This window comes from Siniperca chuatsi, linkage group LG18, assembly GCF_020085105.1.
Source record: "Siniperca chuatsi isolate FFG_IHB_CAS linkage group LG18, ASM2008510v1, whole genome shotgun sequence".
NCBI lineage: Eukaryota > Metazoa > Chordata > Actinopteri > Centrarchiformes > Sinipercidae > Siniperca > Siniperca chuatsi.
In genome coordinates this window covers 21,770,198-21,794,036 of record NC_058059.1, presented here as the reverse complement: position 1 = coordinate 21,794,036, position 23,839 = coordinate 21,770,198, and the positions used below count along the sequence as shown (strand labels likewise).

The 23,839-nt window shown below is 40.3% G+C and overlaps 1 protein-coding gene across 5 annotated transcripts in view; it reads left to right on the top strand.

The window, feature by feature from the left end:
• The window catches only part of tjp2a (tight junction protein 2a (zona occludens 2)), a 37,070-nt gene extending 13,614 nt beyond the window's left edge, over positions 1–23,456 (top strand). For 2 of the 5 annotated variants that reach the window (XM_044173399.1, XM_044173398.1), the window contains 23 exons: positions 3,607–3,660; positions 6,484–6,608; positions 7,573–7,675; positions 7,948–8,725; positions 9,857–9,960; positions 10,433–10,586; positions 11,809–11,920; positions 12,489–12,619; positions 12,918–12,999; positions 13,182–13,332; positions 13,777–13,885; positions 14,520–14,739; positions 15,049–15,236; positions 15,358–15,453; positions 15,626–15,705; positions 15,796–16,006; positions 16,477–16,577; positions 16,771–16,995; positions 17,193–17,297; positions 18,424–18,630; positions 19,086–19,163; positions 21,004–21,089; positions 21,813–23,456. In XM_044173399.1, coding sequence (XP_044029334.1) covers positions 3,607–3,660; positions 6,484–6,608; positions 7,573–7,675; positions 7,948–8,725; positions 9,857–9,960; positions 10,433–10,586; positions 11,809–11,920; positions 12,489–12,619; positions 12,918–12,999; positions 13,182–13,332; positions 13,777–13,885; positions 14,520–14,739; positions 15,049–15,236; positions 15,358–15,453; positions 15,626–15,705; positions 15,796–16,006; positions 16,477–16,577; positions 16,771–16,995; positions 17,193–17,297; positions 18,424–18,630; positions 19,086–19,163; positions 21,004–21,089; positions 21,813–21,969 — 3,657 coding nt within the window. In that variant the 3' untranslated portion in view covers positions 21,970–23,456. Of the gene's footprint in view, positions 1–2,436; positions 2,584–3,606; positions 3,661–6,483; positions 6,609–7,572; positions 7,676–7,947; positions 8,726–9,856; positions 9,961–10,432; positions 10,587–11,808; positions 11,921–12,488; positions 12,620–12,917; positions 13,000–13,181; positions 13,333–13,776; positions 13,886–14,519; positions 14,740–15,048; positions 15,237–15,357; positions 15,454–15,625; positions 15,706–15,795; positions 16,007–16,476; positions 16,578–16,770; positions 16,996–17,192; positions 17,298–18,423; positions 18,631–19,085; positions 19,164–21,003; positions 21,090–21,812 lie in introns of those variants that run through there. The other 3 variants (XM_044173397.1, XM_044173400.1, XM_044173401.1) reach the window with 3 other exon arrangements.
• Positions 23,457–23,839: the final 383 nt, after the last annotated feature.

Below are 23,839 nucleotides of genomic sequence, written 5' to 3'. Positions count from 1 at the left end.
TTCTTGACCCTCGCGGTGTAACGCAACTCTGTCCCCAGTAGAGGGCAGACTTGTTCAACTTTTCTGTTGCCAGCCGTCAGCAGCACATAGGAACAGAGAAACTTTCAGACTGCCTAATCACAGATTGTTGGGTAGTTCTGAGTTGAAAAGACATACAGCAAATGTTACACAACGCTTTCTAATAAATAGATACTAAACAAAAGTATGGCCTTTTATATGTTACTTATACAGTGCAGTGAAATTTCAGTACATTTTCACGTTTTTCCTGTACAATTTCACCAAACATGTCAGTTTTTAATCCATTTTCCAGCTGCCATGGTATTGGTACTGAAACTAGTATAGAAAAATCTCAAACAGTACCAGCTCTACTTGAAACCTGAGCTGAAACGATTTAGTTGATTAATCGATTAGTTTGTAGAAAAATTAATTAATAACAGTTTGGATAATCCATAAATCAAGCAAAAATTGTCATCTTCTCTGTGGGGATTTGCTGCTTTTCTCTGTTAAATATTATTGTAAACTGAATATTTTTGGGTTTTGAACTGTCGGTCGGACAAGACAATTTTAGACATTCCTTTTTTGATATTCTATAGACTAAATTATGAATTGATGAATCGGTAGATTAAATGATTATAAAAATGCTTAATTTGCAGCTCTACTGACTACTAAGACACAAACATCCTATTTTGGCATAAACACTTTTTTTATTATTATTTGTCATGAAATGTCATGAAATTTATGAGATACATTTGTGTTGAGGACATTTGTTTGTTTGTTTGTTTGTTTGTTTTCATTACTCAATAATTCTTCTCGAAATTCCCCAAATATAGTTAGTTAGTGAGAACCACTAACACATACAGAATCACAGTCGTTAATTACTTTCTTCTTCTTTGGTTAACGTTTGACTTTGAACAAGACTTTATTTCACTTCAGTTTTCTGAGTTATGACTAAAATCTCCCCACACATTCTATGTGTAAGTCACGTCCTGCGAGGATGACCCAGTATTTCAGCCTCCCTCCTCATTAGTGGAAATGTGTTTGTGTTTTGTTATGTAATGGCCAACACTCAGAAGGCTACGACTTATCCAGCAGGCCTGCCTGCGAGCAGCCATTATAATCATATCACATAGTACCAGAAGACGGTCTGATTAAAACTGGTTTGGCCTTGCCCGAAGCACTTTCATCGACTGCTTCTAAGTCATTTATCTGACTTTCATGAGTTAATATGTTTCCTCTGTCCTCCTCACATAGTGGCGTTCTCTTCTGCTGCAGTTGTTTGGCCTTTCTTGTGCAAAGGGATGTCAAATAAACAAAAAAAGAAGCAGTACTTCTTAATGATTCTTTTAACAGATGTTTCACCTCGGTTGAGCATAAAAACTAAATATTCTACAAAATTAACTTCTTCTGGCTCAAACCTCACACCCGACCCTGACAATTTAGTTGGTTTGAAAGGTTGCGATTGTTGTAATTTAGCCTGACAGGACCAGTGTATTTGGACACCAAAAACTTAAATCTGAAACATTGTTTCAAAATATGCATTTCTGAAATGTTAGCATTTATGCTATATTATGTATTATAATCTTTTGAGCCTATAGAAACAGCAAGAGCAGGATGGTGGTGTGCAAGTAAAATGTTGATCTTTACATGTCATCTGATCTTACCAGCATTCGTAAAATCTAGTTATAAAATAAATTATTGTCACTCTTAGACAATTTTCAAACATACTGTGTACCCTACTCTGGTTCAGTTGGTTCAAGAGAATTCTGGAAACTTTTTTTGCAGTGCCAAAACAGAGATCCTCTCTGTTGTTTTCTCTGTAGTGTATACAGTAGGTAGCGTTTGTCCCGTTTTCAGTCGCACAGTCCTATCGGCTCTCTGCAGCCGCCCTGCCGCTGCTGATCTTCTGGTTTCCCCTTGTAGGCCAGAAGATCAAAAAAGTGGGTTATGATGGGTGAGTTGCCAGCTCGAGTCGTGCCCCCGTTTCACTAAGCCTGGGCCTGAGATGTCAGCGGCACACAGATTTCACTTTCCACTTTAGTACCCCCCCCCCCAAAAAAAACCCAACAACTTATTGTGCTGTCACTAACTCAAATTTGCACGCTGCCCATGTTGAGTGTTAGTTTGTCTTTGCTGATGTGTGAATCCTTTCTAAAACTTTGAGGAGCGTCTCATATATTTTAGGGTCTGAGCAGACATCAAACCCAAAATGTGTGGTGTGATTTGTTGTTGTGTTTATGGATGAACGCTCGGGTGTTTAATCACCGCGTGCCTGTGCAGGAGTTGGTGTGTCTCTGTTTACACTGTCTGCAGACGGTGGGATTTGTGCTGAATGTAGGCCAGCAGAATCCCTCTTACGTCAAAGGCAGGCAGGCGGGCAGATGCAGGAAGAGAGCTGCTGGTGGTTGTGCAGCTGTGACCATGGAGGAGGCTGTGGCGCACATCAGTCTGCCAGAGCACCGCTGGCGGTGAACAGGGAGAGACGCAGATAGGAAGAGACGGAGAGCGCCAATGATGAAGACCGTCCTCAGCCTGCACAGGAAATGGGCCCACGCGGTCAAGACCATACGTATCCTTCAGGGACTCGTGAGTGAGATTCTGCTACCATGGCTCAGATTTGATCAGATCTGTGGCCGGCAAGTGGCTCAACCAGGCAGCTGGACCTGACTGGTTCTGTAATGGACCTACGTGTTTTGGGGTGTTTTTTTTCTCTTTCAGAAATGGGTTCCGTTGAGTCGGGTTTTGTTCTGAAATGAGGGATCCAGATTTGCAGAAAAGTGGCATCAACTGTTATAAAATGATAATTTGGGCTCAAAATGATATGGCATTTTCAAAAGGTAATGGGCGATGTAAGTGGTAAAAATCAAAACTGGCTTAATGGCAAATTTTTGTAGAGAAATTGAGGTATGGTCTGTGTTTTTGGATTTGGACTTTCACTTGGTCTTAAATGGAATATTTTTGACAAAAGTTAGTTTGTGCTTCATTAGGACTGATGGATGGACTGACTGGATTATTATATCAGTCACATAACAGAAAACTAATAAGTAATTATGTAAAGTTAAAAAAAAAAATCTTTTGGGTTTTTTTGACTCTGTCAGACAACAAAACCAATTTCAAGACATCGGTTTGGGCTCTACTATATCTTGACAATTAATCCAAAAATTATTGTTAGATTAATTGATAATAAAAGTATTTGTTGGTTGCAGCCCTAGACTTTGCTGAATTAGTTGTCCGTTTTTTTTTGTTTTGTTTTTTACTGACTTGATGTTTAGCAGTTGGTTGATTTGTGTAACCTGGTGGTGGTTTCATGGAACAGTCTATCAGAGGAAGTGCTTTCATCCTGAATAATTTTCAAGAGCTTGTTAAGGAAACCTAACTGATGTTCAAGTGTTCTCATCAATATTTAATCAACCTGAGCCAGAAGTTTCTTAGTCAGACTTGTTGTAGCTTGTTGCCCGGCAGTGGCCTGTCATTGTTCTTCTGGGAGCTCCTGGTTGTGTAACAACAGCATAGGCTAATGAACTGGCTTTGTCGTTACATCACGTAATACATTATTAATCTGTTCAGTGAAATTAAACTACCCATGGTAATCTTTCCTTTCTCTCACAGAACCCGGTCATGGAGGAGATCGTGTGGGAGCAGTACACCGTGACCCTGCAGAGGGTGAGTCCATCTGCACCAAAACACACTTCATCTCAGTACGGTATTTACATATGAGCCATAAACGCAGACTGTTATACCCAGTGCTCCACAGGGTGTGCATTTAAAAGATTAGTTTGACACGTTGCAGTCAGCTAACAGTTAAGAGAGCAAAGAGCGCTCAGACTACAGATGTAACAGACAGTGCCCCTGTCCTCTGAATGAGAGTCAGAGTAGACTTATGCTTAACCCCAACTGCTCCGATGGAGCTGCTCAGTGGCCAGCAGATCAGACTGTGGTTGTACTGGGCAACTTCCAGGTGTGAATGTTTAACTGTGTGAATGTCATCAGGGCATTGCTCTCAGTGAAACTTCCCCCTGAATAAATAAAGGTGGAGGGGAAAAAAAACAAAAAAAAAACATGTGGTCAAGATGGCTCTAAAATGGTTCATCAATTAGTCAGTTGATGGAAACTGACAAGATAATTTCTGATGGTTGATTTTAGTTAATTAGCAAGTAAAATAACCACTTCTTACAGCTTTCAAAATGTTTAGATTTTTGGTACAAAATGAATACTTCAGACTAGAGAAATCATAAACGTTTGGAATCTGGTAACTTGTGTTTTAGGACTGTGTATCACTTGATATGGACTCATACCAAAGCAATGCTTTTTTTTCTATATCGTACTTTGCGAAATCGAAACCCCTTTTTTATTTAACAAAGAAGCAAAGGTTCTCAAATGGTAAATGTTATCCGAACATAATCTGAGCAGACATTCAATGCCAGCTGTCAATACATTTCCAATACTCTGTGCTACTGACACATTTTAGTTGATCGTAGAAATAATCGCTAGTTACCGCCATGTTACATCTTCGTGCCACATCTCGCCACCAGCCGAGTGAACCAGGTTCTACACTGTTGTTAATGTTAAACACGTGTACGACTATGTGAGCAGAGCAAACCAGTTGAGCTTGGGTAATCATCCCGATGAGCTCATTGTCTCGTGCTGCGGTTCACTGAAGCCAGAAAAGCAGATTTAGTGCAAAAAGGTCCTCTGCTGCAGGCTTGTGACCCCGACTCTCCACCCCACCACAGCCAGCTGTCACACTCTGCTTTGTACATCTACTTTTTATTCTCTTCTACCATTTGTTAACTGAGTAGCATTTTTAAATATGGTATAACATAGCTCACCTTGTTTAAGGAAAAAGAAAAAACTTGAAACTCAACATTCATAATAATATCCACTACATAACATAATATAACGTAATATTCATCTGCTCTTCGCTCAATGTCACGGACAATGCACATTAATACACACATAATAGGCATATAACATACACAAAACATGTAATACACTTAAGGCAAACATTATTAAACATCACATATAGCAGACATATTGCAAACAGATGTTAATGAACAGCTGGGCTTTTAATGTGTTTTCAGTTTGAATGTAAATCAATTTAATTGTGTTCAAATAGGTAATACACTCAAAATTTAGTGCTGAATAAACAGATTAACTTATTTTGTTAATTGATATGTGTACTGTACGGTCAGATTACTAGATGCAAATTTAAAAACAATACATTGAGGGTATTAACACAGAGGCTGAGATTTGAGAGGCGCAGTTTGATTCATACCTTTTCCAGATATCTACTAGGGCCACAAGTTTGCTCCGTAGTGCTGATCGAGAATGGTGGACAGAAATACAATTCACCCACAACAAGAGAAAGTAACTAAGATATACAGAAACAAGGCGCCCATCAAAACCTGCTCATACTTTTTTTCCCCCTAGCAAGCAGCACAACTGTGTCGTTAGCTGGCGGCTAACAGCTACTTGTACTGTGAAGTACAAGCACAGTACGGCAAATAAACACAAACCTGCGTGCACACTTCATCTTGTAAAATACACCAAACAACGCGCACATAATTCTGTACAGTAAATGCACATATAATTCTGTGCGGTAAGTGGGCTGTCCACCGTTTTAGAGAATGTATAATTTTACTTTCAAGTAGCGTTAAAGTCAAACATGCTTTGTTCTTAAGCTAAAAACAAAGATCAGATCATGAAATGTTGACATTTTGGAGACATTATACAGCAACAATCTATTTTCCAGTTTAAAAAAAAAACCAAACAATTTGATTCTTCACTTAATATTTTAATAACAGGAAATAATAGATTTTTAAGATTATTCTATCAGAGCTTCTTCTCCTCTGTTCCTTCATTTTTGCCTGTTTGTTTCTCTGCTCGCGCTTTCTCCCTCCCTCTGCCTCCACGGCCATCTGCTAGAGACAGAGGGAAGTGGTGAATTGTATGTTGTTGTTTTTTTAAAGTACAGATGGAAGGGAGGGGATAAGAAAACAGGGTCATCAAATCTCTGACCTAATCTCATCTGGGCAAAGTGGAGCAGTGGCAGGTAGAATCATTCAAAGCCAAAACATGTTTCCAAAGAAGCAAGGCGCCTTTAAAAAGTCGTTTGTAAATGAAAATCACACCTTGGAAAAGGTGTGCAGTGCATGCTGACGTGCACACTTGACACTTGAGAACATTGTGAAGCCAAGCATTAGCATAGTTGTTAATCACACACGACAAACAACGCTACAGAAAATTGACATGTAGGCGCTGAACTGCTGCACAGTCATACATGACTCCAGTATGCACAACTGTAATCACAATCAGAGTCAAAATCCCTTTAATCGCCATGTACAATACACATACAACCATGATAATACTGTGTGAGCTGCCACACACCACAGGGATTACAGGACTTCTCTCTCTCACACACACACAAACACACATTGTGACACAGAATAGATGGAGATGATTTACATTTTTTTTTTTTGTTCTCAGGATCCGAAGATGGGCTTTGGCATCGCAGTGTCAGGGGGGCGGGACAACCCAAACGAGGAAAGTGGCGAGATGTCCATTGTGGTGTCCGATGTCCTGCAAGGAGGACCAGCTGATGGCTTGTTGTTGTGCGTACTGTGTTTGGTCATAATTTAGTATAAATCCCGGAACTCCAAAACTCAGAAAACATTTGCAGACTGTAAAACAGTTTAATGCTACAAAATGCTGACAAACATAACGGCTCTGTCTCAAGTTGTGTCATTCAGTTAGGACAGGATGGCCTGTCGGAGGCTTTGCTGTAACACACCTTCTGTTTTGACCACTTTGTCTGTTTTTATATAAAATTTTGTACAATTCACGTCCCATTCAGTAGTGGATTTACTTAACCATGACCCCTTATAGAGATTTTGCTATACCATTTATACTGAGGTATCTTTCCCATTAATATGCCTGTATGTATTAGAGCGTGGTGGGCAAGAAAAATGTGAGTTTATATCAATATTGAATTTACAGAATTTTAAATCACCGGATTTGCCAAAAACAGACATTCTATCCATCCATCCATGTCTGGTTAATTTATCCATAGTCAGAACTTACTATTTTAGGATATACCGCAATATGAAATGACATGTCCATGCCAGAGGACTTTATCTATATCACTCACACAGTAACCCCTTTCTCCAAAACAAACTCATGACTCAATTAATTAATCAATCAGTGTAGCATTTTTATTTACTTTATGTGACAACTGACAACAGAGATTGGTACTGGCACTTTATGTTTTGGTGATTAAAAAAAAAAAAAACAACCTTAAAGCTGTCCAGCATATTTTATGGCTCAAAGGATTTATTTCCCTACTTGCAGCAGTCACATTATATGCCTTACTGGAAACGCTCCAAGCAACTTTTTGAACAGAGACAAAGCCATTAGTGTTCCACCTGTCACTTTAGGTTTATATGAAAATATCTGATTCATGAATTAACGTAATATTTGGAATGAACATTCACATTTAGCACCCTGAGAATACCTAAAATCACTAGCTGGTTTTAAGTTTAGCATGTTTAGCTCATAGCAATGTGTTTTTGTGTTTAGTGAGAATGACAGAGTGGTGCAGGTGAATGCCATCCCCATGGAGGGGGCCATCCACTCCTTTGCTGTCCAGACCCTCAGGAAGTGTGGCAAAGTAGCAAAAATTGTAAGTAAAGCTTTCGGTTTGTTGTTTGAACCTAATTTTTGTTTTGTTACTTAGTAAATAATGAAGTGTTAATTGAAGTTGCGTACCATGAGTATGATGTTGTAGGTTTGAAACTGGTCCGGAAAATGTAATCGCATTTATTGATCCCCCTCTCCCTCCTAGTGTTTCCTCTATGTCTCTCTACCTTCAGCTCCAAAAAAGGCTACAAACTAAAGTGACCTCTGACCTTTTTGTTTTTATTGAAAAAAATCTTTGTCTCTGTTTATCGACAGACAGTTAAGAGGCCCAGGAAGGTACCAGTCAATCTGCTGAACCGTCCCCCATCACCTGATGACAGAGTCTTCAACAATGACTTTAATGACGATTACAACTACGAGCAGGACCGCCGCAGTGTGTACAGCGGCCGGAGTGGCGGTGGGCGGGACCACAGCCCAGAGAGGGAGCGAGGCCGAGGAGCCTACATGGATTCTGGCTACCAAACACGTGAGCGTGATTATGACAGGGACTATGACCGGAGGGAACGCGGCAGGAGCATGGAGAGGGACCTGAGCCCGGACCGGCAGTACAGGAGAGACGGCAGCAAAGGTCGCACTTTGGACAGAGAACGCAGCCCAGATCGCCCCTACAGGAGCGACCACCTGCTCGCCCGCGACTACAGCCCAGACAGAAAGTACCGCAGCGAGCGCGCATTAGACCGAGACCACAGTCCCGATCGGCGCTATCGCAGCGAGCGAGCCCTCGACCGGGAGTACAGCCCAGACAGACGCTACCGCAGCGAGCGAACGCTGGACCGCACCAACAGCCCAGACCTGCGCCACAGCCCGGCACAAGGCTATGGACGCGACCCCAGCTTCGAACGAGGACGTGAACACATCCCCAGTGACCTGAGGAAGTACGACGAGCCGCTAAAGCGGAGTGGAAGCAGAGACCGCCTGGAACGCTCGCCATCACCCGCCGCCATGCCCATCCCTCTGCCCCGCCCCGCCCGGGACCTGGAGCCACTGGAGAAACCCCTAAATGTACTTCTGCTGAAGAACCAGCCCAACGAAGGTGAGAAACTAACAAACCTTGTTACTAGTTACTATTGTTAGGCTGTTAAACTCCACATGTAGTTGGTACTTCAAACAGCTAACACTTTTTTTTTCTCCTTTTTTTTTAAAATTTCAAAACTTTTTTAAACTTTGAAATTTTAAATGACCAGAGTTTCGGTGCTAATGTCAAAGCGAGAAAACTATTGCATTTAAAGGTCCAGTATGTAGGATTCAGTTGCATCTAGCGGTGAAATAGCAGTTTGCAACCATTTGAATACCGCTCGCATCACCCTCCCCTACCAAGCTTGTAAGAGAAAGTACGGTGGCCGCGAAACTCAGGAAAAAAAGGCCCTATTTAGAGCCAATGTTTGGTTTGTCCGTTCTGGGCTACTGTAGAAATGTGGCTGTGCAACATGGTGGCCTCCATGGAAGGGGACCCACTTCCTATGTAGATATAAACGGCTTATTCTAAGATAACGAAAACACAACGATTCTTATTTTCAGGTGATTATACATTATATAATGAAAACATACTTATAAATATCATATTCCATTTCTGCCAATAGCTTCTCCTAAATGTTACATACTGGACCTTTAACAAACGAAGGTAAGCAAAGTTCCCAAGTGTTAAAGAACATGTAAGAACTTGGACAAAATTAAATTCAGTCTAAAATTGCCATTTTGATTTACTGTAAAACCGTAACTGTCTGACCAGAGTAAACAAGAGTACGAGTCAGATCAGGCATTTGATGCCAGCTGTCTGGGCATCTGGGAAACTGTTTCCACATTTAACACTCTGAAAGCTTTATTCCACAGCTGCCATTTTAAAATAGTTGACACCAGCCTGAGCACAAAAATAACAGTAATAACTAACTCTAATGAGGAGGTGGCGGGCGAAGTCCTGAGCTACCAAAAAGTATATTTGAAAGATTGTATTCTCAGTATATTTAATAAATGTGAAATGGGGATTTCAGACATCTTTTTTCCAAAATATGCACATTGTTTTGAAAAAAATTTCTGGAGTGATTAGGTTATTTTAAACTGAGTCTCACTTCCACAGAGTACAGTCAGGCATGATAAATGTAGATTGTATAGCCTGTTTATGTGTTGATACTGTACTATATTGATTCTTTTTTACCATCTTTTCCAGAGTATGGCCTTCGTCTGGGCAGTCAGCTTTTCATCAAAGAGATGACCAACACAGGACTTGCCAGCAGAGATGGGAACCTGCAGGAAGGGGACATTATATTAAAGGTATTGTCAAGGTTTTTTCTCAAAGTGCGGATCGTGAACAAGCTTCAGAAGATTGGAAATAATGATTATGTTCATTATTGATTAATCCCTCATTATTTTTTGTTAATTTTTTTACTCCTCTAAATGTCAAAAATACTGAGCAATGCCCTTAACAAGTATCCAGAGGCCAAAGGGATGTTTTCAAAAATATATTTTACCCTGCCCCTGTGGCTCAACTCAAACGTCTGGTGTAGGTTTGGTCATTTAGGATGCTGTGTATCTTATTTGAAAAATAAATCAAAAGACGGGAATACTTCTTTCTTGTTTTTATTTTATGGAAGTTTCAAACTTTATCATGATCACTACCTCTCTCTCCAGAACAATACTGTCTGAATTCATAACTGCACAGTGCGCATACTGTTGCATTGTTTCTTTGTAGTTAGTGAAGAGCATTTGACTGTGTCCAAACGTCGTCTCTCTCTCTGTGTGTCAGATTAACGGTACGGTGACAGAAAACCTGGCTCTCAGTGATGCAGGGAAGCTGATCGAGAAGTCTCGCGGGAGGCTGCAGCTGGTGGTGCAGAGAGACAGACGGCAGGTGCTGATCCGAGTCCCCCCGATGGTCGACAGCGACTCGGAGCTCGATGGTGAGAGACAGTCGAAACTGAAAAGCAGCAGGTCCTATCCAGTGTAAAGGCAAACTGGCGAGTTGCCTCCACCATCAGTATATAAAAACCCAATGCGTATGAACTTCATATGAATCAACTGTGGAAACGTTATTGCTGTTACTGTTGTATTTGTCCACCAAACTTGTTTTCCCTTCATAAAATAAAAGTATTGCTTGCACATCAGTTTTTAGTATTATTGAAATATGTAATGTGTACAAATATTTTACAAATCAGCACTATGAGCTACAGTAACTAGATATTCACCAAACTATCATCATTATTCCTCCACCGTCATGATTACTCACTCTTTTATACCTGGTTTTAATGTCACATGACCAGATGCCGCGCTCTGATTGGTCGGAACCAATCTAGATAAGTGGTGTGAGTGGATTGTTCTCTGACCAAATGTTTGCAGGGAGGGGGGAATAGCCGGAAGACTTGCGACCCACTTTGTCTGGTTTTTGGTGTGTGTGTACGTGTGTTTGTGTGTCTGCATGTGTGAAAGTGCTCATTCGCTTTAGGCAGGGTGATCAAATCCCCCGTCATAATCCTGCGATTGGATATGACAGAATTTCATTATGTCAAGGTTAACACAGCAGCAGCCTTCTGGTTTCTGCCATCCAGGATCCCTCTCTGTAAAAATCTCTGAGAACAATAGGGACTGATTTTGTGTGTGTGTGTGTGTGTGATTTTCAGCTCTGCAAGGTTCAAATCACGTGTAGTGCATCTACTCATTTTTGCTTTGTAATGGTATTGCTATGCTTCATCAATGCTGCCATGCTAAAATACATGGAAATGCAATCTAGCCTTTTTTTCTAAAATGTTAAATGTCTTGTTGAGTTTCCGCATTCTTTGTCATGATCAAGATCCTTGGAGCTGGCACATACAATTACTGGGCATACGCGGCTTTGTGTAGTGATGTGACCTTCATTTGTGTGGCACCTTTGTGTGTGTTTGTGCCTTTTCTGCTTCCATTACCTGTGGACCGTTTGAATCATGTAAAAGCCACGTTAGGTATTTTTAAAAAATACAAGCGTATCAAGGAGAAATTAAACATTTTACTCTTCCAGACATGTTTTTAGTGTTTATTACCTGAACAGGAAGACAATATGGAACCCAAAGACCTCATAGACACTTAAGTCCTAAGTTGGTTCAGAGAGGTTATGATATTTTTCAACCTGTTTGTTGTTGTGTGTTGCAGATATCTCAGAAATCGAGTCGTACCGCTCCTACTCTCCACAGGATGACAGGCAGGGCCATCACTCCGATCTCTCCTCCCACTCCTCCAATGAGAGGCTTAGAGAGAAGCCCAGGTAAGCTGTCATTAAATCTTCAGCCACAGGAAGGAATTATTTCCCCCACCTAAAGATTGAACTGCTTTATTTAGAGTTCTGTTGTGGTCAGGAGCTACAGAAATGTTATCATCTTTAGATGATCAAAGCCAGCTTTACTAAGATATCCCCAGTGATTTTATTATCTGTGTGCTATTAAATACAGCAAATAAATCAGGATAATGCAGGATTATGTTGATTTATGCTTCATGAAGCTTAGCCAATCCATCACAATAAATCGAATCAAAAGAATTCTGGTGGTGATAATTCTGATTTTATTTTTTTCCTTATCTTGGATTTTAATATGACGAGGAATTTCTCTGCATTCACTAAGTCCTGTAACGTTTGACGTCTGTATATTTATTTTTCGTCAGCCATTTTGCCTTCATGTCGATAGTATTGACTGACAGGACCTTTTGGGGCACGGGGTTTGAGGGTTGTTGAGGGATGACGTGCAACAAAGGTCCCTAGCTCAACTGACATTGTGGTCACCAGAATGGCCTATTAGAGATTAGACATATTCTGATACTTGAATTTGTGATATTACCAGAGAGGACCCGCCCAACAGGCTGGCAAAAATGGGCGCCATGCCAACACCATTCAGAGGTCCTGACCGAGCTGTAGAAGACACGCCCCCTTTGCAGGCAGAGAGGAAGGAGCCACGACCAGAAACACCACCAGGTTAACACATGTCTCCTTCTGAATATATAAAGCTTTGATTATGAACCAGTTTTGAGTAGATTAAATCCAATTCAGTTTTATTTATATAGCGCCAATTCATAACAGAAGTTACCTCATTGCACTTTTCCTATAGAGCAGGTCTAGACCGTACTCTTTATAATATTATTTACAGAGACTCAACAAATCCCACCAAGAGCAAGCACATGCGAGAAAAAACTTCCTTTACAGTACTGTTCAATACCTAGATGTATGTGTGAATGCTGCAACTTGAAAACATTATTCTTTTCTGTTTCTGCAGTACCGGCAGTCACTGTCCCAAAGGTTCGTGCTCTTCCTAAGGTGCCACTAAAGCCAAGCATAGAGGACCAGGAAGTATATGGGTCAGTATATCACAAAGTTATTCAGGGTGACACTGTCTAGATTTCTGACCACACATCTGTTTGATCAGCAATCCTTGGGTTCTTAAGACAGAGACCCATAATTAGAATTGTATATACATTTCTTTCTTTTTTCCTTTCTTTTTTGCGACTGTGTACAATGAAATCTTGCTTTCATTGTCCAGGCCAAACACAGTAATGGTGCGTTTCCAGAAAGGTGACAGTGTGGGTATGAGGCTGGCAGGGGGAAATGATGTCGGCATCTTCATCGCTGGTGTTCAGGAAGATAGCGCGGCTGAGCAGGAGGGTCTCCTCACAGGAGATCAGATCATGAAGGTGAGACTTCCTTTATTCCTCATCAAAAACCTGCAGATAAAACATTCAGATGACTCAACAGCACAAGACACAAAATTTGTTAATCAGGATCCCCATTAGACCTTGACCAGAGTGTAGGTACCAGCTATTGAACAGTACTGTAAACATATCATGAAGACAGAAGACATACAAGAGGCAAAATTAAAGTTATGTAAAAACAAAATCATTAAAGTCACAATCCATGTTGTAAATGTAACCTAAAGGCAGGATTAGAATCAGCAGTTCAGTTCATGGGCTGAGAAGTAATAAGCCCTTTATTTACTGTAGTGGCAGTGTTCTGGTATCTTATTCCTTTGTTATTAAAAAAAATGGCCTATTTCATCTGCTGGTCATGTTGTATTTAAGTCTATTCTATACTATACCACTCTTTCTAATGGTATTTCTTGTCTGTTTTGTCTGTTTCAGGTGAACAACATGGACTTTAGAGGCATGGTGCGTGAGGATGCTGTTCTCTACCTCCTAGAGATTCCCAAAGGAGAAGATGTAACCATTCTTGCTCAAAGCAAACCTGAAGGTACTGTACTGTATAGATAATGGGTGCTAATAAAACTAATACATATATGTATTGCTGTTAATACTAAAATGGTTAAAGACGAAAGATAAATGCAGCGGGCAAAAACCACCACACACTAAAGTTGACAAACACCTGTGCATATACAGTGCATCCAGAAAGTATTCACAGCGCTTCACTTTTCCACAGTTTATGTTACATGTTTTTTCGTTTTTTATTTTTAATACATTTGCAAAGATTTCAAACAAACTTCTTTCATGTTGTCATTATGGGGTATTGTTTGTAGAATTTTGAGGAAAATAATGAATTTACTCCATTTTGGAATAAGGCTGTAACATAACAAAATGTGGAAAAGTGATGCGCTGTGAATACTTTCCAGATGCACTGTACTTAACAACTTAAATAAGTTAAATAAAGTCTGAAATAAATTCATAATAGAGAATAGCAGTGTACCCAGAATTGAACCCTGTGGTACACCAAATCCACTTTACAATGCTGTGTGGTTAAGTCATTTATTTTGTTTTAGTTTTTAGTTTAGTTTTGTACTCTTTAGTAAGATTGATGCCTTGTGATGCTCAGTGAGTGGATAGGCCCAGAATGACAGTTGTTGTTTTTTTGTTGTTTTTTTCTGTTTCAGTGTACAAGGACATTTTAGCATCTGGCAGAGGGGACTCTTTCTTCATCAGGACCCACTTTGAGTATGAGAAGGAGGCTCCTCAGAGCCTTCCTTTCACCAGAGGAGAAATCTTCAAAGTGACAGACACGCTTTATGATGGCAAACTGGGAAACTGGCTGGCAATCCGCTCTGACAAAGACAACCAGCTGTTGGAGAAAGGAATCATCCCCAACAAGAGCAGGTGTGTGCAGGGGTCATAGTTGTGTGTTGGTCATGTATGTAGTGTTAAGTATTTGTTAAATTAATTGGTATAATATGTGTGCATCTGTAATGTTAGTGTTGGTCATGTTAGCACAAATTCCAGTCATTCACTGGCTTTGGATCAGTTGGCAACAACTGAATCCTCTGATCTGCTCTACAGTCCAGCATTACAAGGCTCTGCTACATCAACAGCCATTACAAACCATGTAGTGTAGAAAATTGAGGGGGAAAACAGAATTGGTTATTAGACATTGTGCTGACTAAAGTTTCTTTTTATTTTGTCTCACAGAGCAGAGCAAATGGCCAATGTCCAGAATGCTGCTCGGGCAGCATTAGGCAACGACAGAGGAGACTTCTGGAGGCTGAGAGGTCAAAGGGCGGCGAAGAAGAAAGACTTGCGCAAAAGCAGAGAGGACCTTAGCGCAGCTCCAGTCACCACACGATTCCCTGCCTACGAGAGAGTGGTGTTACGTGAAGGTACCCAAAAAAGTTATCCATTGGCCACGCTGTAGTTTCACACAAAATGTAATTTGGCCGTCCTGTGTTTTTCTTGTCTACTTGTGACTGAATTTGTATTTTGTTTAATGTTTTCCTTCAGCTGGTTTCAGAAGACCTGTGGTGATATTTGGGCCCATTTCTGATGCAGTGAATGAAAAACTGGCCAAAGACATGCCGGACGCGTATGTCATCGCCAGTAAGTGCTTACATCATCAACTCTTCATTGAAGTTGTTTTAAATTGTATGTAGCACACTTTGTTTGGCAGTGTTGTGTAACATATATAGTGAATATTGAAAGTATTTGAGGATGACGGATTATTGCACATGTACCTCATTCTACCTTGTGAATAATTTCTTTCCTCTCCAAGAAATGGAGCCCAAGGATGCAGGAAGTGAGAAATCCTCCGGAGTGGTGAGACTAAACACCATCAGACAAATCATTGAACAGGTATGGTATACTATTAAAAAAAAAAATGCAGCATCATGAAAATACTGTTATATCATCTAACATTCATCCACCTCCCCCCTGTTTCCTCAGGACCGCCATGCTCTGTTGGATGTGACTCCCAAAGCTGTGGACACTCTGAACTACACCCAGTGGTATCCCATCGTCATCTTTCTGAACCCAGACAGCAAACAAGGCGTCAAGACCATGAGGAGCCGCCTCGTACCCGGATCCAGCCGCAGCGCACGCAAACTGTATGAGCAGGCCGTCAAGCTGAGGAAGACCTGCTCACACCTTTTCACTGGTAGGTTTTACTCTGAAAGTGGCTGTTACTCTGCAGCAATACTGACAACAATAATAAATGTATAAAAGTTACAAATAAATAATGACAAAATAAAAAACAGGGCTATCATTAGTAAAATGCTCTTTCAAAACATTTGTTTTAATAAAGGATGCAAGTGACATAACTGAATCTTCACGATCCTTTAGCTATCACACCTTTTCTTTACTTCTGTATGGATTTAGCTGTTTTCAGGATGTGAAGATTGACAATGTTACAGGAGTACAACGCTAAATCGGTGGAGTACAGAGTCATGATGGACAGACAAAATCGATGCAGCAGAACCAGAGATATCGACTTTTTTCTTCTTCCTTGGCGCCTACGTTACCCACAACTGGCCTTTGGTGAAGATTCATACTGATAAACTGATTCATTGTCGGTGATTCTTGGCCTAACTTGTGTCGTTTGTTTGTTTGTGTTTGGGCACGTTTTAGCAACTATCGACCTGAACTCGGCCAATGACGCATGGTATGGCAGCGTGAAAGATTGCATTCAGGAGCAGCAGGACAGAGCCGTGTGGGTGTGTGAGGGCAAGGTGAGTCTTATTATCTGTGTGAATGACGCACTGCTGCTGACATGCATGACAGGCAACTTTCAAAATTTTACATTGGGTTTTTAAATATGTTTAATGGGCTCCAAGAGTAGACAGTAATGATATGAACTTTGCTGAGTTGTGTGAGTAATAACGCAGACAGTATTGAGTTTGTATTGTCACTTCCTCTCCTCAGTTGGACGGTTCAGAGGAGGACCTGGATCTCCATGATGACCGCATGTCCTACCTATCGGCAATGAGCGCGGACTACCTGAGCATGGACAGCCGTCTGAACAGCGACTACGAAGACACAGCGGATGAGGGCGGGGCTTACACTGACAACGAGCTGGACGAGCCATTGGACGAGCCCCAGCCGGTGTCGGCCATCAGTCGATCATCAGAGCCCGTACTGCCAGATGAGGTGATAATGCCAGCTGATACATGCTGATACGTATGAAATACTGTACAGTGTATATACTGTAGGAGATGCACACTTTTAACGGTCACCCTTCTAATTCTCACCATTGTTTACTCATTGTCAGTTTTAAAATGTGTGTGTTTGCATAATCTGACCCTGACAACCCTCCTGTGTGTGTGTGTGTGTGTGTGGTTGTGTAGAAGCCTCATCCTGAACCCCGGGCTCGAATGAAGGGGTCAGGGAGCAGAGAGATGCTAAACAGAGAGCCCAGCCCTCCCCCTTCTTTTGTCCCCGAACCCCCGAAGGTGAGATCCTCCCCCTCCTTCCTCCCCAAAATCTCTTCACAACATCCCTCTATCTACACTCTCTCCAAAGTATGTCAAAGTCAGACAGGAGATTAGTTCTCAAAGAGGTATGGAGTTGTGATAGCTATATTCAATACTTGTTCCAATATGATTTTTTTTCTTCTTCAAAACTTTATTAAGAACATATGTTCAAAAGAGTACAAAAAACTACCATATTACATAAGTTACACAACAAAGAAAAACAAGGATAAAATATTAACAAATCCAAGTACTACAAATCGGAAAATTTATAAAGGATAATTAATAATAATAAATCTAGTAAGCATATTAATAATAAAGTAAAGCAGATAAATTAATGAAAAAATAAATATGAAAAATATAGAAATATATTGTGCAGAAGGTTTTACTTAAATTTCTTTGAATAACTCCTGAAGCAAAAAAAAATTGGCAAATTTTGGATTTCAGTTGTTGAATATATGATTAAAAATTTAAAAACTTTTTTTTTTTTTTAAAGTACAAATCTGCGCAAGGATCAGCAATGCCAATTTACTTCACTCAACTGTTTTTTACGGACGTAATTAATGAAAAGAAATTGTGAGAAAACTTATGGAAGTAATGTGGAGGTTTTTTTTCTTTCTAAGAATAAATTGAGGATAGTAAGACATCTTTTTATTTTTAAAAACTCCCTATGTATTGAAATTTACCTTTTCAACATTTTGCAGCTTCCATTGTCTTTTGAATGTTTTTTTTAATGTGGCTGATAATGTCCAGGGCTGAAAATTGACACAATGCTGAACCTGAGCTGAAAACTCGATGTCCTTCCAAGATGCTACAGTCTGAAAAACTGAATCATACTGAAGAATTTCTTGAAGATATTTTTACTTTGTGTTACACTTCAGTATATTCATGTGGAGGCGAACATGGCTGTAAGGATGCCCGTTTGAATCCTTGGACTGGCCTTTTAAAATGCACCTGTAAGTGCAGAAGCAGCAGCTCAGGTCTGAACACGCGTTTTAATTTGAAGGACCATGATGCTGAAGCAGACCATCCTCACCAAAACCCGTCCGGCAGCTAAATAAAGCTTCAAATGGTCCAAAATACCATGAACATTCCTTTTCTGTGACAGGTGCGGGCTCAGACTCGGACTGACTCAGCGCGGAGCTATGACTCACACTCCAGCAGCACCATCAGCAGCGACGCAGCGGGCGGAAACAAGCCGCTCCCCCCTCCTGTGGCCCTGAAGCCCACCGTCACCCGTCTGAACCAGCCGTCAGAGGAGCAGAGCCCGAGGAAGGAGGAGGAGGACCCCGCCAACAAATCCTTCCTGGGCAAGGTTAGTATTATAATTTATTTCTGTGTTTATTGCATTTTGAAACAAAGTAGTTCCTATTCTGACCTATTAAATCTCAAATTTCCCCTTCAAGAAATACTCTGTGTCATTTTTCTGGCTCATCCAGCATTTAGAGAAAAAAACAATTCTTATGTTTTAAGATATTAAATGATTTTTATTTCATTTTTTTTTTCCTCTTTTACGTTCATTGCTTCTAATATGAAATAGAAAATGGGTGACCAGGTAACTGAATGTGTCTGCGTTTGTCTTGTTTGTAGCCCTCCTTTTAAATCCATAATGACTCATCATCCATCATAATAATGTTCTTGCATCTTCATTTCATGAAATTCTCACAATCACGTATTATTTGACAGTCACTTTTACATGAATCATACCATGTATCTATTATTTATCATCAAAACTGGATCATTAATCAACACTCATTTATTTTCTCCTAGATTAAAGCTTTTGAGAAGATGGACCACCTGGCCCGAGCTCAGAGGGTCCTGGAGCTGCAAGAGGCAGAAAGTGCTCGAGTCAGTACTGTTTTTATTCATATTACAGCCTGAAGCAGCTTTTGGAGGGAGAATCAGCTTAGGGGCCACTGTTCTGTAGCTCTGCCCTGATCTTATGAACATTCAAAATGAACACTGTAACCCTGAGGCGTCCTACCTCCACCTCAAAAACAGTTGGAGTCATTCAAAAACTTAAAGGATACAGTAGATTCACATTTTTCAAGTCTATCTTAATACAGGACTTACATGCCCATATGTATATTGAAAGAGTTATTGGTTGCTGTAATCATTCCTCCACGAAGAGATCCCTTAAAACTACGCGATTCTAATGTGAGTGATGGGAGACAGAATCCACAGTCCTCGTTATGTGCACAAATTGATCCACAGTTATGGCGACTCTCTGTTCAGGCTCTGTATGAAAAAACGCAACCTCTTCATTCATTTAATTGGAGCCAGTCTGTCGGCGCAGCAGGGGTGTCAACACAGGGAGCTCTGGGGGAAAAAAAAAACTTGATCAAGACTCAAATTTTGTCGGACCGCAATGCAAAGTCGGATGTGCCTAGATGTACGAAATTGGGGAGGCAGATGTATCATCTCTAGGCTAAAAAAGCCTCTTGGAGCCACACCCTAAACCCAACAGGAAGTCAGCCATTTTTCACCATTTACAGGCTTCGTACTTTAACGAAGTGCTCCTAGAGAATTAATCCGATTGACTTCAAATTTGGGAAGTGTAATCTAAAGGCCGTTGTGATGCTGAATTGCAAAGCTTTTTGCGTTTTCTCAAGCGGTGTTGCTGTGGCGATGCGGCAAATTTCGGGCTCCAAAATTAGTAACTGTGCTACATCAAATCTTTTCCAAATTTCGCATGATATTGCAAACAAGAGAAGAGCGAGGGGACATCCCTGTCTGGTTCCACGATGGAGTGGGAAATACGGGGAGTGCGAAGTATTTGTTCTAACATGAGCCATGGGTGAACTGTATAAGAGTTTTATCCATGACATTTTGACATTGACCGAATTTATCGAGGGTGTAACAGTAGTCCCACCCCACCCGGTCGAAAGCATTTTCAGCATCAAGCGATAAAGCAATCTCAGGCACTGGAGATGATGGAGAATAAATAATAATAAACAGCCTGTGTAAATTGAAGAAGCCATGTCTATCCTTCACAAATCCCGTTCGATCTGAAGAAATCAAGGAGGGCAAACATTGCTCCAGTCTAAGGGCGAGAGTTCTAGAAAATATTTTAAAATCCACATTTAGAAGGGATATATATAGATTTTTTTATTTTTTTACTTAAAGTAACATCACTGTAACCCAGCATATTCAAGCCTCTCCTTAATTGTTGTCTGTGAGCTTCTGTAAAGCCTGCTAGCCATTATAAACATTCTCCGCATTGTAACAGTAATTAACCTTGATCCGTGTCTCAAATTATGCTGCTGTCCTTGAATTTGAGGGAATTGGGCCTGGAAAGTCCTTGAAAAGTTCTTGAATTTGATGTTTAAGAAGGTGTGGGAACCATGTTAAAGGACTCAATATACATTTCTCGTAAAAGTGGAGATTTAAAAAAATGTTGTGTTTCCCGGACACAGCTGTCTTGATGAGCCGCCATGGAGGGATAATAACATAAAGAGGGAATGTTGAACTAAAAAGTATAATTTTATTAAAATACCCACACGTTTTTTGCACAAAACTAGGACTATGGATCTCTTCAATCGAAGGGAGCTCTTTACAACCTGTATTTTTGTATTTTATTTACATTTCTAGCCTCTTGGGGTCCATGTAGAGTTAGGATGTCTTGTGTTTTAAAAAAAATTTGTATTAGTTCTGACATATCTGGGTCGGCTCTCTTCTCTCGACACAGTTGGAAATCGCCCAGAAGCACCCAGACATCTACGCTGTCCCAGTCAAACTGCCAAAACCCAACTTCAACCGTCCTCAGCCAATAGGGTGAGAGCATCACTCCTCTTTGTAACACAATAAAAAATTACATATACAGTGGTGTGAAAAAGTGTTTGCCCCCTTCCTGATTTTTTTTATTTTTTTTTTGCATGTTTGTCACACTTAAATGTTTCAGATCATCAAACAAATGTAAATATTAGTCAAAGATCACACAAGTAAGAAGAACAAAATGAAGACTTTGGAGTGGCCTAGTCAAAGTCCTGACCTGAATCCTATTGAGATGCTGTGGCATGACCTTAAAAAGGCAGTTCATGCCTGAAAACCCTCCAATGTGGCTGAATTACAACAATTCTGCAAAGATGAGTGGGCCAAAATTCCACCACAGCGCTGTAAAAGACTCATTGCAAGTTATCGCAAATGCTTGATTGCAGTTGTTGCTGCTAGGGGTGGCCCAACCAGTTATTAGGTTTAGGGGGCAATCACTATTTCACACAGGGCCATGAAGGTTTGGATTTTGTTTTCCCTTAATAATAACAACCTTCATTTAAAAACTGAATGTTATGTTTACTTGTGTTATCTTTGACAAATATTTAAAATTCTTTGATAATCTGAAACATTTAAGTGTGACAAACGTGCAAAAAAATAAGAAATCAGGAAGGGGGCAAACACTTTCTCACACCACTGTATTTATTAAGATTATAGGTTATTAAGCTTTAGTCCTATGAAAGGAAAAGCTAAACTGCTGCATCATTGCTGTCTGTGTGTGATCAGTTCAAGCTCCAATCCTGAGCAGCAGACTCCATTCAGGCCACCGTACTCCGAGACCAGAGGACACGAAGACGACGAGGCAGAGTACCGCAGACAGCTGGCCGAGCAGACCAAGAGAGGGTACTACAATCCTCAGAAATACAAAGACACCGAGCTGTAGCCTGGGAAACCCAAACGTCATCATCGCTGCACACGGCTGGATTCCGCCCGCATCATCGCTACAAGCAGACAGCGTTTGTTGCCTTGGTAACAGGCTTGTGCTGCTTTAGCTATTTACCTTTTACATCAAGGTAAACTCTATGTTTGTAGTCAGATTCCTGGAAAGAATTCAACAATAATTCCAGACACTTTTCAATACTGCTGTCTCACTACTGTACATGTACAAAAATCGTACGTTGATCCAGGCGACACACAGTATTCTTATGAAGATGTATTTTGGCACGTTTATCATCACACGTCCTAAACAAAAAATGGCAGATTTTTCTGACGTACCTTTTCACAGACCTGATATTTCAGTGTATTTTTTTTTTTATGTGTCTGAAGAGGCTTCAGTTGCAAGTGAGGTTTTATTTCCCCCCATTACACTAACACCTAGCCCCAGTTTTTGTCTTTCATGTATTACCATTTACATTTGACAGCGCTCACAGAGCATGTTTTTCTGAAAGAAATACCCCACAGTTTTTGAAAAGCCCAGAGGTTTGTTAAACTACACTTTTTTTTGTAGTTTTTAAGGTATTTTCAGAAACCACAAAGACTTTTCTAACCATTTGGAAGAAAACAATATTTTGTCCTCTGCACATTAAAAAGGATTTTTAACTCATGTTGCTACTCTGTTTCCTAACCAGGTAACTGGAGATGCTATATTTCCATGCTCATTTTAAAGAAAAAAGAAAAATCTAAAACGTGATGTTGTGTAAAACATCAGCAATCTTTAAAACTGTATATAAAACTTCTCGTATAAATTGAGCAAGAACATATGGCCAGTTATTCTAGATACATTTGTTTTGATTAGGAAAGAGTCACAACTTGGGAAACGGGTTAAAAATCTTTATTGTGCAGCAGATGAAAAATGTTTTCACCCCCGTAGTTCGAAGAGTCTGAGGATTCTGGAAATAAGTGTTGTTAGACGACCTTTTAGCTTTTTCAAAGATCAGCGGGTATATATTTTTCTGAAAAACAGAAAATTACCGGAATATAATGGTAAGGCAGGAACTGGAGCTAACACTATGCGGCAACCAAACTGTAGATATGATACTGTAAACTGTGTACAGTATCTAGACTCATTCATACAATAATAGTTTAAAAATCAAACTGTCAGGATGGGTTATGCACTCTGTCAGCAGCTGCTCTGGTGTTAGTCTCCCTCTTCTCATCACTCTCCTGCTAAGTCTTCTCTGATTATTGTACGCATCTACATTCCTGATTGGACATTTGTATATACACTACACTGTAATATGTGTGCATTCTGGGAAGCAGCATATTTTCAAGTGCCTTGTTGCTCTGGTCTTAGCTCGGGGAGAAAAACGAACTATCCACAGGACGGCACGAGGTTCTCAAATTGTCAAAACAATCAGACGCTGAGCACAAAAAATGGAAATACCTGCTGTTTTCATGAAATGGACCAAACAGAAGGTGGAAAAAAGATTTTAAAAAAAAAGAAGATATTTTCAGTAATTTTTCTGTATTGTCAACATTTTGACCAAAACACTTTTGTGAAAACTAACAAAATACAATTTGTAGATTTGAAAGGGACAGTTCACCCCAAAATCAAAAATACATATTTTTCCTCTCACCTGTAGTGCTATTTATCCATATTGATTGTTTTAGCATGAGTTGCCAAGTTTTAGAGGTATCGGCCGTAGAGATGTCTGCCTTTTTTAAATATAATGGAACTATATGGCACTCGGCTTGTGGTGCTCAAATGCCAAAAAATACACTTGAAAAAAGTCAACAGCAATGTCTCTTTCCAGAAATCTAACCATTGGTATCGGAACTATCGGTAGAAAGAAAATAGCTCCTACATGAAACTG